General features: G+C 44.0%; 1 protein-coding gene across 8 annotated transcripts in view; it reads left to right on the forward strand.

Annotated features, from left to right (window-relative positions):
- Window positions 1-4,853, forward strand: part of AMOT (angiomotin) — a 57,423-nt gene extending 52,570 nt beyond the window's left edge. For all 8 annotated transcript variants that reach the window (XM_074207947.1, XM_074207941.1, XM_074207945.1 and 5 more), the window contains 2 exons: window positions 2,591-3,076; window positions 3,525-4,853. In XM_074207947.1, the coding sequence (XP_074064048.1) occupies window positions 2,591-3,076; window positions 3,525-3,625 (587 nt within the window). In that variant the 3' untranslated portion in view covers window positions 3,626-4,853. The remainder of the gene's footprint in view (window positions 1-2,590; window positions 3,077-3,524) is intronic.
- The last annotated feature ends 10,129 nt before the right edge of the window (window positions 4,854-14,982 follow it).

A 14,982-nucleotide genomic window follows, 5' to 3' on the forward strand; every position in this document is an offset into this window, starting at 1 on the left:
CAGCTAGTAGTAGCCTACAACCTCAGCAAACAGTGGTCTTGCAGGAATGCCTCCTGTGGCAGAGAACAGGTAGTATCTCTCAGTGCTTGAGGTCACAGCCTGGGGTGGACTGCTGGGCTGCCTGGAAAGGAGGAAGAAAGAAAACTGGGCAGGTCACTGCCACTGCCATCCAGTCAAGACCTGACCCCACCTTAACCATGAGGTCTTTCCTGAACTGAGGCCACTGCAGTTTGCTCCCATGTGCCAAGAGCTCTTGATACTCCTTACATGTGACAAGGTAGGGCCTATGGTGCTTTTGAGGTCAAGGGTAGAAGATGCTTCTGACTCACCTCCCATGGCCAGAGACAGCAACAAGCCCAATCACTAGGAAAAGGACCATGATTCCATGGACTCACCAAACTCTGTAGGAAAGCCTCTGATGTGAAAGCAGCCCAGGAGGCAGGGAACCTCTTAAGGGCAGGGACTGTTGTTAACTTGATGTTGTGACCTTAGGCTGTTTTACATGGTAACAGTCATTGAACATTTATTTGAACTGAATTGAATCTGAATGATTTTATTAAAATAGTATATAACTCTTGTGAACCAAAAAGTAATGTATTTACATTGTTTCACCTCAGAATGTACCCCACACCCCATTGTAGTGATCATTGGGGGTGAGATGGGGGGCATGCTATTTTTGTATTGGCAAATGGCAATCGGTAACTTATTTGAAACTTTTAGTTTTAGAGACTTACTTGCCCAGGATATTGAGAGATCTAAGTGACTTGTGGAGAATCACACTCTGAGGGTAGATGCCTCCCAACTCTCTCCACAACTCCCAAAGTCAATGAAAATCTCTCCAATCCAAATGGTTACCTGAGCCGAAGTCTTGGAAATGCCCCTGGAACCTGCCTTCTGTTAATGACCTCTGCTTGTGCAGAGCTGGCAGGATGGATGGGTCGCCTCTGGAATGGCCAGAGCTCTGAGCTTAGCAAGAAACGTGCTTTGCCTTCCTGGGTCTGGGTCTTTTCAACTGGCGTGAATTCAAAGGCATTTCTTCTTTTACCTGAAAGAGTAGGATTTGCAGATGCAACTCTAGAAGGCCTAGGTGTTTTTTTCAAGCAAGCCTCAGTAAGCCATCTCCCTTTGTCTGCACAGCCCACTGGCCCAAGGGCATTTTGTTCTTGTCCTAGTCCAGAATCTCATTGCTGGGGAGAACCTCTTGGTGTGGAAGGTCCCTCTATCCTTGCAAACTAGTGACTCATCTTCACTGGGCCAGAGCACAGGGAGGTTATACAGCTAGTATGTGCCCTAGCAGGACTGGGACCTGGGTGTTCTTGACTCCCAGTCTAACCTCAGACTCACTCAGGGGCACAAGTGAGCTCTCCTTCTCCCTCTCTTCTTTTCCTCCTTTTCTCTGTCCCCCTCCCCTCTTTTTCTCTTTTCTTCCTCTCATATACACAGAAGATACTTTTTGAATAGTTTTTGAGAGAAAGGCATTTTTGAAAAAGCTGCAGAATTGCAAAATGAAACCCTTCTATTCAACACATTAAAGCTGCTCTCTCTCTCTCTCTCTCTCTCCTGTGCTTCCTTCATTTCTCTTCTTCCTTCCCACTCTTCCTTTATCTCTCCTTCTCTCTCCTTCCTATTCTTTCTTCATCTCTCCCCCTTCTTTCCCTTTTCTTCCCACTCTTCTTTCATCTCCCTATCCCTCCTTCCTCCTCTTCCCTTCCTGCTCTCCCTTTCTCCTTCCTTCTCTACCTCCCCACCTAGAGTTAGCTGGTGAAGAATTGAGAATAATTTGCTAGACTGGAACAGAGAATCCCATTGCCTCAGTGATCTGATGATCTGAGCCACAAATATTTAGATACAGACAATTCTCCAGCCAAGACAGCAGATTTCTATTTTATATGCTGAGCAGGCTTAGACTTTTCAACAGTATTGTAGCTGTTGTTTTCTGCTTTGGGGAAAAATGGGCTCATCTGAGCTCTAAAGGGAAATTTGTCTTCCCTTCCTTTTATCCATCCAGAGACCTTGGCAGGCCTTGGCCTAGCTGCCCTTCAGCTAAGTGATGCTATTACCTTTACTTTGCATGTGAAAACACTAAATGGATGGTGCTGGCCTTGGTCAGAAAGATCTTAAATCAAACTCTTAATTGCAAATCACTTTAGTGCAAGTTGCCTCAGTTTCCTCAGGTATAAAATGTGGCTAGTTATAAAGGTATTTGCCTTCTAAAGTTGTGAGATTCAATGGGAGAATGGAGGTACGCAGATACACAAAAGAAATGGCAGTGAATAGCATTATTGTTATTGTTATCCTTAAATATCCCAATCTTTCCTCAGCACTGGGGAAATTATGCCACAGGTTAAACCAGACAATTCCTAGTGAAGCCCCTTGTTCTGTTGAACCTTCCTGATCCTCTATCCCTCTGTGTCTCCCTATCGCCTAGCAGCTGCAGGGCTGAGATGAGGCCTCAAAGTTCTCCCTGTTAGGGGAGAAGCCAGAGTCCTGGGGCACTGGAGAAGCAGAGCTAGGTCACCTAGGGAGCATAGTCAATAGATGGTTTTCCATCCCCTCTACTGTGCCCTCATCTTCTCCTCTTCCTTCACAGGTGTCCTCCTGGGCACAGAATGCCACTCTGAGTCATCCATCCCTTCTACCCCATCTTCCCCACCACTTTCAGCTCACTCCAAGACAGGCAGCCGTGACTGCAGCACCCAGACAGATCGGGGAGTGGATCCAGCCAAAACTGTTGCTGCTGCCACTGCGAATGCCATTGCAGCCACTGCCACCATCGCCACTGCCACTGCTGCTGCCACCACCACCACCACTGGGCCTGAGACAGCAGCCGCAGCTGCAGCTGCAGCTCCTGTCACTTCTGCACCTCCCACTTTTGCCACGGTTTCTGCTGCCATCACCACCACTGCCACCACCACCAACAACACCGCTGTTGCTGCTCCTACTGCTGCTGGGGCCACCACTGGGGCTGCTGCTGGGGCCGCTGCTGGGGCCACTGCTCCTTCTCTCCATCCACCAACGAGCTCTGGACCAGCTCATTTCCCTACTTCAAATCTGGCCTATAATTCAGACAAGACAGGTAAATAATTTAAATTCTGGGGAGTTTCTGGACCTTATTCATTTGTTCTTTTGGGTTCTGTTTGGTTTCTGGTAGGCCTAACATGACTCAGGGTGACTTTAAGTGGACATTCTTAGGGAGGCTGCTGATAACAATGAGCACATCCTTCATAGATCCTCCAAGGGAAATGGATAGAGAGGAAAGTTTGGAAATATTACCACTAGCATCAAGTCTGAAGAGATTTTAAGAGGAATTAGACCCCCAAAAGAGCCATGGGTAGTAAATGCAGGGAAGGACTGTCTGCATTTACAGTTTCTCTCATCCCACTAGTGTCTTAAAGGATTCCCTGAGCTTATCTTTCTGACCCAAGAAACTGATATGAATTCGTGTGTGTGTGTGTGTGTGTGTGTGTGCGCGCGCGTGCGTGCATGTGCGTGCGTGCATGCCTGTTCTCTCTGCTTCCTTTCAGATGGGCCAGTTGTTCGCTCTGGTGCTGTAGAAAGAAAAGTGAGCATTCGTTCGCCAGGACAAGACCGTCCAGATGTGGAACTCATAGAATATCTCATCTAGACTGGCCACCGAAGAGATGTAGTCAGTCACCAAGACCATGCTTTATCTTTTGTTGTTTTCTTTTTTTTTTCAGAAAGTCATTTTGTTTGGAAACAGGGTGATCCTTGAGTTTTGAGGAATTGTCACTCCCTCCCAGTCTAGTGATAAGACCTGAAAAGGCAGAGTCATTAGAATGTCCCTTCAGTTAGGTTTGGGGTTTTTTGTTTTGCTTGAGTACTGGAACTAGGCATATCTAGATAGAAATGCACCAAGTTTGGTTGTCAATTGCAGCCTTTTAATCCTATCATTGACAAATATGGAGATGGGAGGCTTGGACATGTGCTTGGGCCACTGACCATCACTACATCTGCTAGCATGCAGAGGAAATTCTATTTGTTGGCTTAGGGAAAGGGGGACTGGGGACTGGGGCTCTGCCTAGCACTTGCTCCCCCTCCTCCACCTCCTTCCCTCAGCTTTCCTGCACTAAAAATGGAGCCCACCTTGATAGTTGAGGATCCAACAACTAGCTCTTTGTCAAAACAGATCCTCTGTCTCCAAGAAAATTGCTCAGAGTGGGTGTCATAACTTCTTGCATCTTCTGCAAGATCTGAGCAGAATGTTGCCTCCAGTGGGCTCTTTCCAAAGACCAAAGGATGTGTTCTGGTAGCAGATAGTATCTTTTGGAATGCTACTCATGGTCTGGAAACCACCCATTTCATCTCCCATTTTCCTCAGGTCTGTCTTACTTGGCCTTTGTGGTCATTACCTTATCAGCAAGGGCATTGAACACAGAACCCTAGGGTGCAGTGAGGGGAGGATGTGGGAGATGGGCCATCCCCAACCATTTATTCTCATCAACAATTATCATCACTCTTGGAGGGGGAAGCCTTAACAGACCTTTTAGAAAGCAACAAGGAGATGGGTGTGAGGGTAGGAACCAAAGACATTCTAGGGCAACATCTCTAAATAACTCAACAGATAGAAGTGGTTTAGTAGACTGGAAAGCTGGAGACCTGGCTTTAAATTCTAGCTCCCACACTTACTGTCTCTGTGACTGTGAGCAAACTGCTTTTCCTCTCTGAGCCTCAGTTTCCTTATCTGTAAAAGGGAGAAAATAATCTTGCACAACCTACCTCACAGGGTTGTGGTGGGGCAGGTGCTTTGTCAATCTTAAAGAGTCATAGAAATGTGAGTTGTAAGAGGGCCATCCTGTTCACTGCAGCAGGTTCCTGCCCTGTGAAAGAAGAGTCCCTGGGGGTGGGGTGGGGTGGGGTGGGGTGGAAAAATCTGCAGGAGCAATGGGGGATGGGCAAAGGAACTTGATGATTGAATCCCAACAGATAAAAGAATAATCATGCTCCTTAGACCAGAGCAATGATAACGATCATACATAAAATACACTTAGAGCCAAGAGGGACCCTAGACACTAGTTTATCCCCCTCTTTTTTTTTTTAAATGGAGAAGACAAAGATTCAGGAGAGTGGAAATGATGAGTCCAAGGTCATACAGACAACCCATGGTAGAGTGCAAATGGGAGTAGAGGCCAATGCTCTTTCCACTGGACCACACTGCTCCATTTGTTCTTCTGATGAGCCAGGGCTGGAAGAGGAGATGAGTGGATGTGGCCAACTGCCAGTCCTACAGCTCCCCATGGGTTTGCTGTAATTGCCATATCTTCCTCACTTCCTGTTTCCCAAAGTGAGCCCCCTTCTCCACCTGCACCCTGAATCCCTGTCCAGGTGGGCCTTTCCATGGCTCCTAGTGGAACTCTTATCATCGGTTACAACTGTTCAGCGGCCCAACAGGCTGACCCAGATGCACAGCACCCCATGGTCATGTGCTCCAATAACCACCATAATGTAGCTGCTCTTCTTGTTCCTAATGTCCCAGAGCCCAGTGATGGCAGTTCAAGGACAGTCATCCTCTCTCCTCAGCTCTCCACACAGAAGTGTCTTCTTTTCTTTCCTACATTTTCTCTGAAGCTCTCAGAATCATATAGGGATTCTGCTGACTTAGACACTGGTCAACCAGGGAGGACATTCCTCAGAATTTCAATGCAGCCTCCATGACTCCCCACTCCATACCCCAGTTTGTCACCAGCAGCTGTCTAAATCAACCCAAATACTACTCTTTCAAAAGATCTGGAAATGGGTCTCACTTTCTTCTGACATCAGGTATATGGGAGTAACCTCAAGTTTCTTGTTAGTGGCCACTTGGGGCCCTCTCTCTGGCCCCTAACTATCTATGCATTTCTCTGGCACCTTCACTAGGAGGGAGTCCTTGTTTTACTTACTGGGGATTGGGATTTTGTGGGGGGAGGGAGGGGGGAGGAGGGAAGTGTTAAGGCAATGTTAACCTATGGACCAGGCACCTTCATTGGTCCAAAGTAGCTCAGTACAAAATGCTTATCAGTAATGTTTCTATCAAATTGATTTCTATCCAATAGATGTATTGTAGGGTTTTGGTTTTTTTTCTTTTCTTTTCTTTTCTTTTTTCTTTTCTTTACTTTTCTTTTCTTTTCTTTCTTTCTTTCTTTTCCTTTTTTTAAACAAAGTGCATATTTTGAATTTGGTATTGTGTTGATGAAGGCTTTACTTTTAATGCTGCTTTTTTTGAGTTTCAGGGTAAGAGGGTGGGAAGGGAGGGGGGGCACAAAGCCAGGGCTTGTGGGAAACACCACTGGACACAACCCAAGGGTTAAGTCTTGTTAGAAAAGTTGGGTGGATGTTGGCTGCCTTTTGGGTGGGGGGAGGGGAAAGAGGGGAAGGGAGAGGGAAAGGGAAGGGGAGGGTGGTTATTTTTGCTTTCTAAAGGGTCCTTAGAAACTCTGCAGATGAATGAGGCAGCTTTAATTCTGAAAGTGTGTAAATATGCACTAGTTTATAAATTATATCATCCTATCTAGTAGCCATAAAATATCAAATTTAAAAAATCTCGTGATTTTGTGTGTGTGTGTGTATGTGTGTGTGTGTTTGAGGGTGTTTATTTAAAATGTCTGCCTTCTTACTGCCAATGTTTTCTGATGGAGGGATTTGGGTGGTGGGCTGATCCCTAACACTGGCTCCCATCCTGGCCATCCTTCACCACCTCTAGTCCTCTAGTCCTACGTCCTGTTCTGTCCTGGTAACACCATCCAATAAAACCTTTCTCTAGAGTTATTGGCTTGTGGTCTGTTTTGGGTATCCCTTAGATAGAGTTCTTTCTTCAGTGGCTTAGCCACCTCCACAAACAAGACCTCAGTGGCCCATGCCTTCCAGATTTCATTCAGATCAGTAATGAGCCAGCCCCTTAAGGCCAAGACTTATAGTCCCCATAAAGTTCTGCAGCCAAACTGTGGCTACAACATGAGAACCAGGTGTGCCCCTTGCCCTCCCCAGTTGGGCATTTTCTTCTTGCCCTCCCCAGTTGGGCATTATGTCCAACTGGTTTTTATCCCCAGGCCTGCTTGGTGAATTGATGAGATAAATGGAGAAGGGCCTGTTTTGGACAAACTCTTCAAATACCCTTCTGTGCCCTGGTTCTCATGCCAACTTAGAAGCTTTGCTTCTAAGAACCCAGAATACAAAGCAAATCAGCCCTCCCTAACACACACAAACACACACCACACAACAAGTTAGCTCTTCACACTGGAAAAGCTGGCTGACTCCTGGGGCTTTCTCCCTATGAAGTTGACTGGGTAGGCAGCTAGCAACTTCCTTGGGCCAGTTTGTAAGAGAAGTATGGGTGACCAAAAAACCCAATAGAATTCCTTGTGAATTACAATTCCCATCAGAAACACTCTTGTGCAGGGGAAAGGCTGAATTTGGAGCCTAAGGGCCTGGATCCAAATCCCAGATCCACAACAAAAAAATGGAGGTGTTACAGTAGCTGATCTCAAAAGTTTTACTGAACTATCTCTAATGTTCTGGCCACTTCTAAGAGCTTTCCCCCTCTCCTGAACTTGTGTCCCTCTTGGTTACACTCAGTATCTGTAAGGTTTTGCTCAGCCTTGACAACCCATGCTTGCTCCCTGTAAGAGGAAGGGGGAACTTTCACCCATGATAACTGGTAATTCTAAACCATTTCCCCTCTCTGTGCCTCAGTTCCCCACCTTTAAAATGAGGGAATTGGAATCAGTAGTCTCTGAAATCCCTCTCAACCTTCTAGCATCCCATGATTCTGTCCTATACTTCCCTCCCTAAACATCTGTTTCCTCTCTGAGTCTCAGTTTCTACCCTCTGCTCCACAAAAGGGTTGGACTTGGTGGTCCCAAAGGTCCCAGCCAGTCTGTGATTCCCATAGTTTCTCTCTGTGCAATGAGGGTTTGGATTGAATGATCTCTATGGGCCTGTACAACTTTTGACCTCAAGAGCTCTCCATAAAAACATGTCTTCAAGGTCCAAAATGCTAGCAATACCTGGCTGGGGATGTGAAGACCTGGCACCTCCCCACAACTCTTCCCTGAGCTCATAAACAATTTCAGAGGAACTTTTGAGAGTGAAAAGTGCTTGGCACTGGCTGACCCCTGTCCCATAGCCCAGCCCAGTCCTTCCCTATGCAGAGGGAAGAAGACCCGGGCTGAAGGGCCTTCTAAGGCAGTAGCTCTTAGGAAGTCTTCCAGGATTTCTGGAACCTTGGACTGAAAAAAAATGACATCTTTATTTTCACTAACTTTGGGTGTTCTTTGGAATCCTTTTATTTTTTTTTTTCATTTAAAAACCTGATTCTAAGACAGGGGTCCATAAGCCTCTGCCTACTCAACCCCCCCCCCCCCCCTCCAAGAAGGATCAGGGCTCTAAGGTGCTGGAGAAACCATGGGTTAAATCCTGGGAAGTGACCCAATTAATGAGCATCCTCTCAGTTTCTAGCCCTTCGCCACTACAAATATTTTATGCACATAAAGTTTCTTGTTGTCTTTCTATGATTTCTTTAGGGTATAGGCCTAGCAACAGTATCACAGGCTTAAAGAGTATGCACAATTCACCAACTATGGGGCCATAGTTCCAAACTACTCTGAAGAATGGCCACAACTTATACAACAGTGCATTGTTGTTGTCTTTCATTCTCTAAGAGGACCAATAACATTATGAGGCTGATATCTTGACTTGAGTGTGAATTGGGTTTTGAGTGAGGCAAAACGGCACAGATATTCAGCCTCATGCTCTCCTCCAGTCATTGAAGTCCAGTAGCAGGACAGTGGTCAAGATATGCATGGCCTGGGATGAAGTGGAAATCCACTGAAGATCTCTGAGAAAAGGGGAAGTGATTAAAACAACACATTGGAAAGATTCATTCAGAAATTGGAGCTTGTAGACTTGTAAGAAAAAGAAACAAGGTGGGAGAGTGGAATCCCACGATAGAATGCATTCTTTTTTGTTGTATCAAAGAAAAGCAACGATGGCTCCATGTTTCTTTCTGAAACTACTGGGTTAGGTAAAATAAACAGAAACCTCATAAACAATCACTTTGTAAAGGCAAGACAAGCTATAAGGCAGAAACCAGAGGTGTCCTCCCTCATAAATAAAGTAGACAACTTTATTTGCATGATTTCAGGAACTTCCCAAGTTTTCCTCCTCTCCCACTCCTGCCTAAATTCAGTGCTCGACTCTTCAAGCCCACATTTCTGGAGTAGGAGATAAAATTGGTCATTCTGAGACCAAATTTAAGAATTACAATGCAATGAACTGATGCTGAGTGAAGTGAGCAGAACCAAAAGCATAGTCTACATTAACAGTAACAGTGGGCCATGCTCTTCTCGGCATACAATAAGCAAGGACATTTTGAAGGGTCTTGTGATAGAAAATACCATCCACATTTAGAAAAGAAACTATGCAGTCTGAATGTAAACCAAAGCAGATTTTTCAGTTTTCAAAATTGGTTTTCTGTTTTCTTTTTCTTTCTCATGGGTTTTTTGCCCTTTTTCTATGATTCTTCTTTTACGTGATTAATATGAAAATATGTTTAACCCAGTTCTGTATGTACAACCTGTATTAGATTGATTGTTCTCAAGGGGGGGGGGGGGGGAGGAAAGGGAGGAAGGGAGAAAAATGTTGAATTCAAAAACTAACCAAAAATGAATGTTGGAAATTATCTTTGCATGCAGTTAGAAAAATAAATAAATGAATATATATATATATATTTTTTAAAAAAGAAGCACAGTGCAAACTTAAAAAGGATTGGGTAAGCTTGTGTTTCTGCAAAAGGTAAGGAACACAAAGTATGTACTAATTGTGGGTTGATCTTCTTAGGTTAAAAAAAGTACTGGATGAAGAGCTCTTGGATCTCCAAGTTACAAGTGAAAATTTTATTAGATGTCAAGTTCATATATGACTGGCTTATCAGTAGAATTCACTTAACATCCTAGTTCCCACAATAGTAAGCTTTATCCCCACCTATATGCCAAAAGGATACTGGAGCTAGGCCATATAACAACTTGCTATACAGTGTGAAATGCTGATGTATACCTAGTTTCTGCCCAACACAATGTTTTATAAACCCCAGAACTCTAGCTAGTGGGGTAAGAACCTATGATGTAGCAAAAAAAATCTGCTAGGAAAACAAATTGGCAGCAACTAGGTATAGATCAGCATCTCACACTATATCAAGTTGTTTAGAGAGTCAAATGAGATATATGGCCTATCATTTGAAATATTTTGAGACCTGTTTCTATCCTTCTACCATCCTGAAATGGGTAATACCAAGTACTGATTTCTAAGGTCACCCTGCTTGGGCTTAACACACAAACACACATGTGTTTGAAAACCTAGAGACAAACTGCTTCAGAGTCACTATCATGGGGGCTGGGGGAGATGAATAGGGAGAGTCAGCATTAAGGGGAGTTTCTCTGCTTTCATAACCCTTTCCTCCAAAAGCTCCCGAAGACCCAGAAAGGATGGACACCATTACATGGGTCCTTGAAAGAGATGAAACCAAGTGTTACTCCATGGTGTAGGGAGCCCCATGAAAGTGGGTGTAGTTCTCTAGGCTCTGACCAGAGCCCTTTCTTTGTTCTCAGTTCTACTAAGAAAAATAAAATGATCTCATCTATGCAGATGCCACGCAATCTTACCTAACTAGTCCCTGGCTCTCCCAGGAGCTTCAGTCCAACATCACCATCTATGCATTGACCATTTCAAACTGGACATGCCCTAGGCAACCCACAACAGAACTCCCTCTTCCAACCTTCTCTGTTTCACCCAAATGCCTTACTATCCTGTCAGTCCTCCAGGATCATCACCTTGGCATAATCTCAGAATCAGAGATTTGATCTTAGAGACAACTGATTGTCTACAACTTCCTCACTTTACAGATGAGTAAACTGAGGCACTAAGACTTCAAGCAATCTGTCTAATGTAACACAGCCAGTAAGTGTCTGAGGCAGAATTCAAACTTGAACCTTCCTCACTCCAACACTATCCATTGGGCCTCCTAACTTCCTCTCTGATTACTCTCCTTCATTTCCACCTCATACAACTACTCAAATGCCAACTCTTGCCCTTTCTAACTTCACAATATCTGGCATCCCCTCACCTCCTCCCCCACTCTCAGTCTCTCACACAGCTACTAACCTAATTCACAGGTCCTTTCCAATTTCAATAAGATCAGGGGTGAAAAAGGATGCCCACTATCACCACTACTATCCAATATTGTATTAGAAATGTTAGCTTCAGCAATTAGAGAAGAAAAAGAAATTGAAGTAATTAGAATTGGGAAGGAAGAGACAAAACTCTTACTCTTTCCAGATGATATGATGGTCTACCTAGAAAATCCCAAGAAATCATCCAAAAAACTACTGGAAACAATTAGCAATTTTAGCAGAGTTGCAGGATATAGAAGAAACCCTCATAAATCCTCAACTTTTCTGTATATGACTAGCAAGATACAGCAGGAAGAGCTAGAAAGAGAAATCCTATTCGAAGTAACCTCAGACAATATAAAATACCTGGGAGTCTATTTGCCAAGGGAGACTCAGAAACTTTTTGAAAACAATTACAAAACACTTCTCACACAGATTAAATCAGATTTAAATAACTGAGCAAACATCAACTGCTCATGGATAGGTCGAGCTAATATAATAAAAATGACAATTATACCAAAACTAAACTATCTGTTTAGTGACCTCCCAATCAAATGCCAAAAAATTACTTTAATGGGTTAGAAAAAGTTCTAAGTAAATTCAAATGGAGAAATAAAAAGTTAAGAATTTCCAGGGATTTAATGAAAAAAAGTGCAAAAGAAGGTGGCTTAGCCCTACTTGATCTAAAATTATGCTATAAAGCATCAGTCATCAAAATTGTCTGTTATTGGCTAAGAAATAGAGTGATGGACCAGTGGAATAGACTAGGTGCAATATCAGGAAACTATTATAGTAATCTGCTGTTTGATAAACCCAAAGAGTTCAGCTATTGGGATAAAAACTCTCTGTTTGATAAAAACTGCTGGGAAAATTGGAAGTTCGTATGGAAGAAACTTAGATTAGATCAACACTTCACACCCTATACCAAGATAAGATCCAAATGGATACATTGTTTAGTCATAAAAAAACAATATTATAAACAAACTAGAAGATCAAGGACTAGTTTACCTGTCAGATCTATGGAAAGGGAGCAGTTTATAACAAAGGAAGAGATAGAGAACATCACTAAAAACCAACTAGATGATTTCAATTACATTAAATTAAAAAGCTTTTGCACAGAAAAAAACCACGGTAACCAAGATCAAAAGAAATGTAGTAAACTGGGAAACAATCTTTATAACTAATGCTTCTGACAAAGGACTCATTTCTAAAATATATAGAGAACTGAGTCCAATTTTTAAAAAAGCCATTCCCCAATTGACAAATGGTCAAAGGATATGCAAAGACAAATTACAGATGAGGAGATCAAAGCAATCCATAGTCATATGAAAAATTGCCCTAAATCATTACTTATTAGCGAAATGCAAAGGAAAGTTTCTCTGAGGTACCACCTCACACTTCTCAGACTGGCCAATATGACCAGAAAGGATAATGATCATTGTTGGAATGGTTGTGGGAAATCTGGGACACTATTACATTGGTGGTGGAGCTGTGAACTCATCCAACCTTTCTGGAGAGAAATTTGGAACTACGCCCAAAGGGCAACAAAAATATGCATACCCTTTGATCCAGCAATACCACTACTGGGTCTATACTCTGAAGAGATGATGAAAAAGGGTAAAAACATCAGTTATACAAAAATATTCATAGCAGCCCTGTTCGTGGTGGCAAAGAATTGGAAATCAAGTAAATGTCCTTCAATTGGGGAATGGTTTAGCAAACTGTGGTCTATGTATGTGATGGAACACTATTATTCTATTAGAAACCAGGAGGGATGGGAATTCAGGGAAGCCTGGAGAGATTTGCATGAACTGATGCTGAGCGAGATGAGCAGAACCAGAAGAACACTGTACACCCTAACAGCCTCATGGGGGTGATGATGATCAATCTTGATGGACTCGCTCATTCCATCAGTGAAACTATCAGGGACCATTTGGGGCTATCTGTGATGAAGAATATCATCTGTATCCAGAGAAAGAACTGTGCAGTTTGAACACAGACCAAGGACTATTCCCTTTAATTTAGAAAAAACCTGATATCTTATTGTCTGATCTTGCTCTCTCTTATACTTTGTGTTTCTTCCTTAAGTATATGATTTCTCTGTAGTCACACTCAATTTGTATCAATGTACAACATGGAAACAATGTAAAGACTGACAGATTGCCTTCTGTGGGGGGGTGGGGGGAGGTAAGTAAGATTAGGGGGAAAACTGTAAAACTAAAAATAAATAAAATCTTAAAAAAAGACTGACCTAAGCATGCCCCTAAATATGGAGGGAATGGAAAGGCCAGAGGAGGGGAGGAGGAGGAGGAGGAGGAGGAGGAGGAAGTCAGTGTCCAGGCTGGGGAGCAGGATAGGCACTGCTCTCTCATTGTCACGTGGATTATCTACATGACCAATTATCTTGTAGCTGGGATCTGAAAGTCCCCTGCTGCCAAAGTCTATCATTGGATTTTTTACTCAAAGAACCTAAAATTAGAATGCAACTTAAAGGTCATCTGGTCCTTTCTCTCCAGTTTTCAGATGAGGAAACTGAGGTCCAGTGGTAGTTGATTTGTCCAAAGTCACCTAGCTAGTTAGGAAGAGGGAGGATTGGAATACAGAAACGTATGACTCCTGTGTTCCACACTATCCCTTCCTCCCCACCCCACCCCCAGGACAGGAATTTTTTTCCTGGGACCCAGAGTAGGAATTCACCCATAGAGAGCCTGTTTCAAAGAATATTGAAATCTATTATTTATGACTTCAGACTTTCTACAGGTTCATTACTAGCCTGATAACTTAACCTCCATTTATGACCCTTTTTCTATGGGAAAATACCTTTTGACTTCTAATGCATGGATTCAGAAACCCCTCCAGTGCATGCCCTAACCCTGGGACCACAGGCAGCAGGTGGGCAGGCACAGGAGGCCTGCTTCCTGGGATAGAGAACAGGTACTGATTGGCACTCTTTCACATCTTGAGTCTAACCCAGTATTGGGTAGATTGGCTAGGCAGGAAGGATGTATGTGCCTTACATCCCCATTTTATAACAGGGGAAACTGAGACCCAGAGACATTTTCTGAGTTGCCCAAAGTCATATAGGTGTTAAAATCAGAGGTGGGCAGAGACCTATGGGGAGTAAGGGGGTATTCCCTTCAGCTGAGCTGAGGGGCCTCCCTCTTATCAGAGTTTGTTGGATGAATGAGTTAATGAAGTCATAGATTTAAGGCAGACATCATTGACTTTCTGAAGGGGAGGAGGTAAAGTGGATGCCTGTTCAGATGAAGCCAGTATCCTTCCTAAAAGGAGGGAGAGGGACTAAGACTGCTGTGGGTGGAGGGAGGAATTCAAGATTGTGGAAAGCCCCAGACACTGAGCCCATCTGTAGGCTACCAGCCTGCCTAGTGCTTTCCCCCCCACCCAGGAACAAGTCATCCCACCCTACCCCCCAGCTAGGCCTGGCTGGGATGGGGAGGGGGTCATGCAGATGCAAGGGATAGAGGAGGGGAAGGCTGCTGAGGGAAGAACAGGAACTATGCCAATAAAATATTTCAAGTTAACCAAAAACAAGACTTTGCTGCAATTTTTCCCTGGGCTCCTTCCCAGAGCATCTGGTTTCAGTTCCCCTCCTTGAAAAAGCCCACAACTCATATGGTTTCAATAGCCCCCCTGCTCCCTGGACAGATAGCTGGGAGCTGTGGGTCTGAGGCTGAGCTCCTAGCTCCTGCAGACCCCCCAGCCCCAGGCACAGACTTCCAGGGTAGGGCCCCAGGACCTTAGGTCCTGCTCCCCTGAGGACTTGCTGTGTGACTTTGGGCAAGTCTCTTCCCCTCTGGAGCCT

The sequence above is a fragment of the Macrotis lagotis genome, chromosome X (assembly GCF_037893015.1).
Source record: "Macrotis lagotis isolate mMagLag1 chromosome X, bilby.v1.9.chrom.fasta, whole genome shotgun sequence".
Lineage (NCBI taxonomy): Eukaryota > Metazoa > Chordata > Mammalia > Peramelemorphia > Peramelidae > Macrotis > Macrotis lagotis.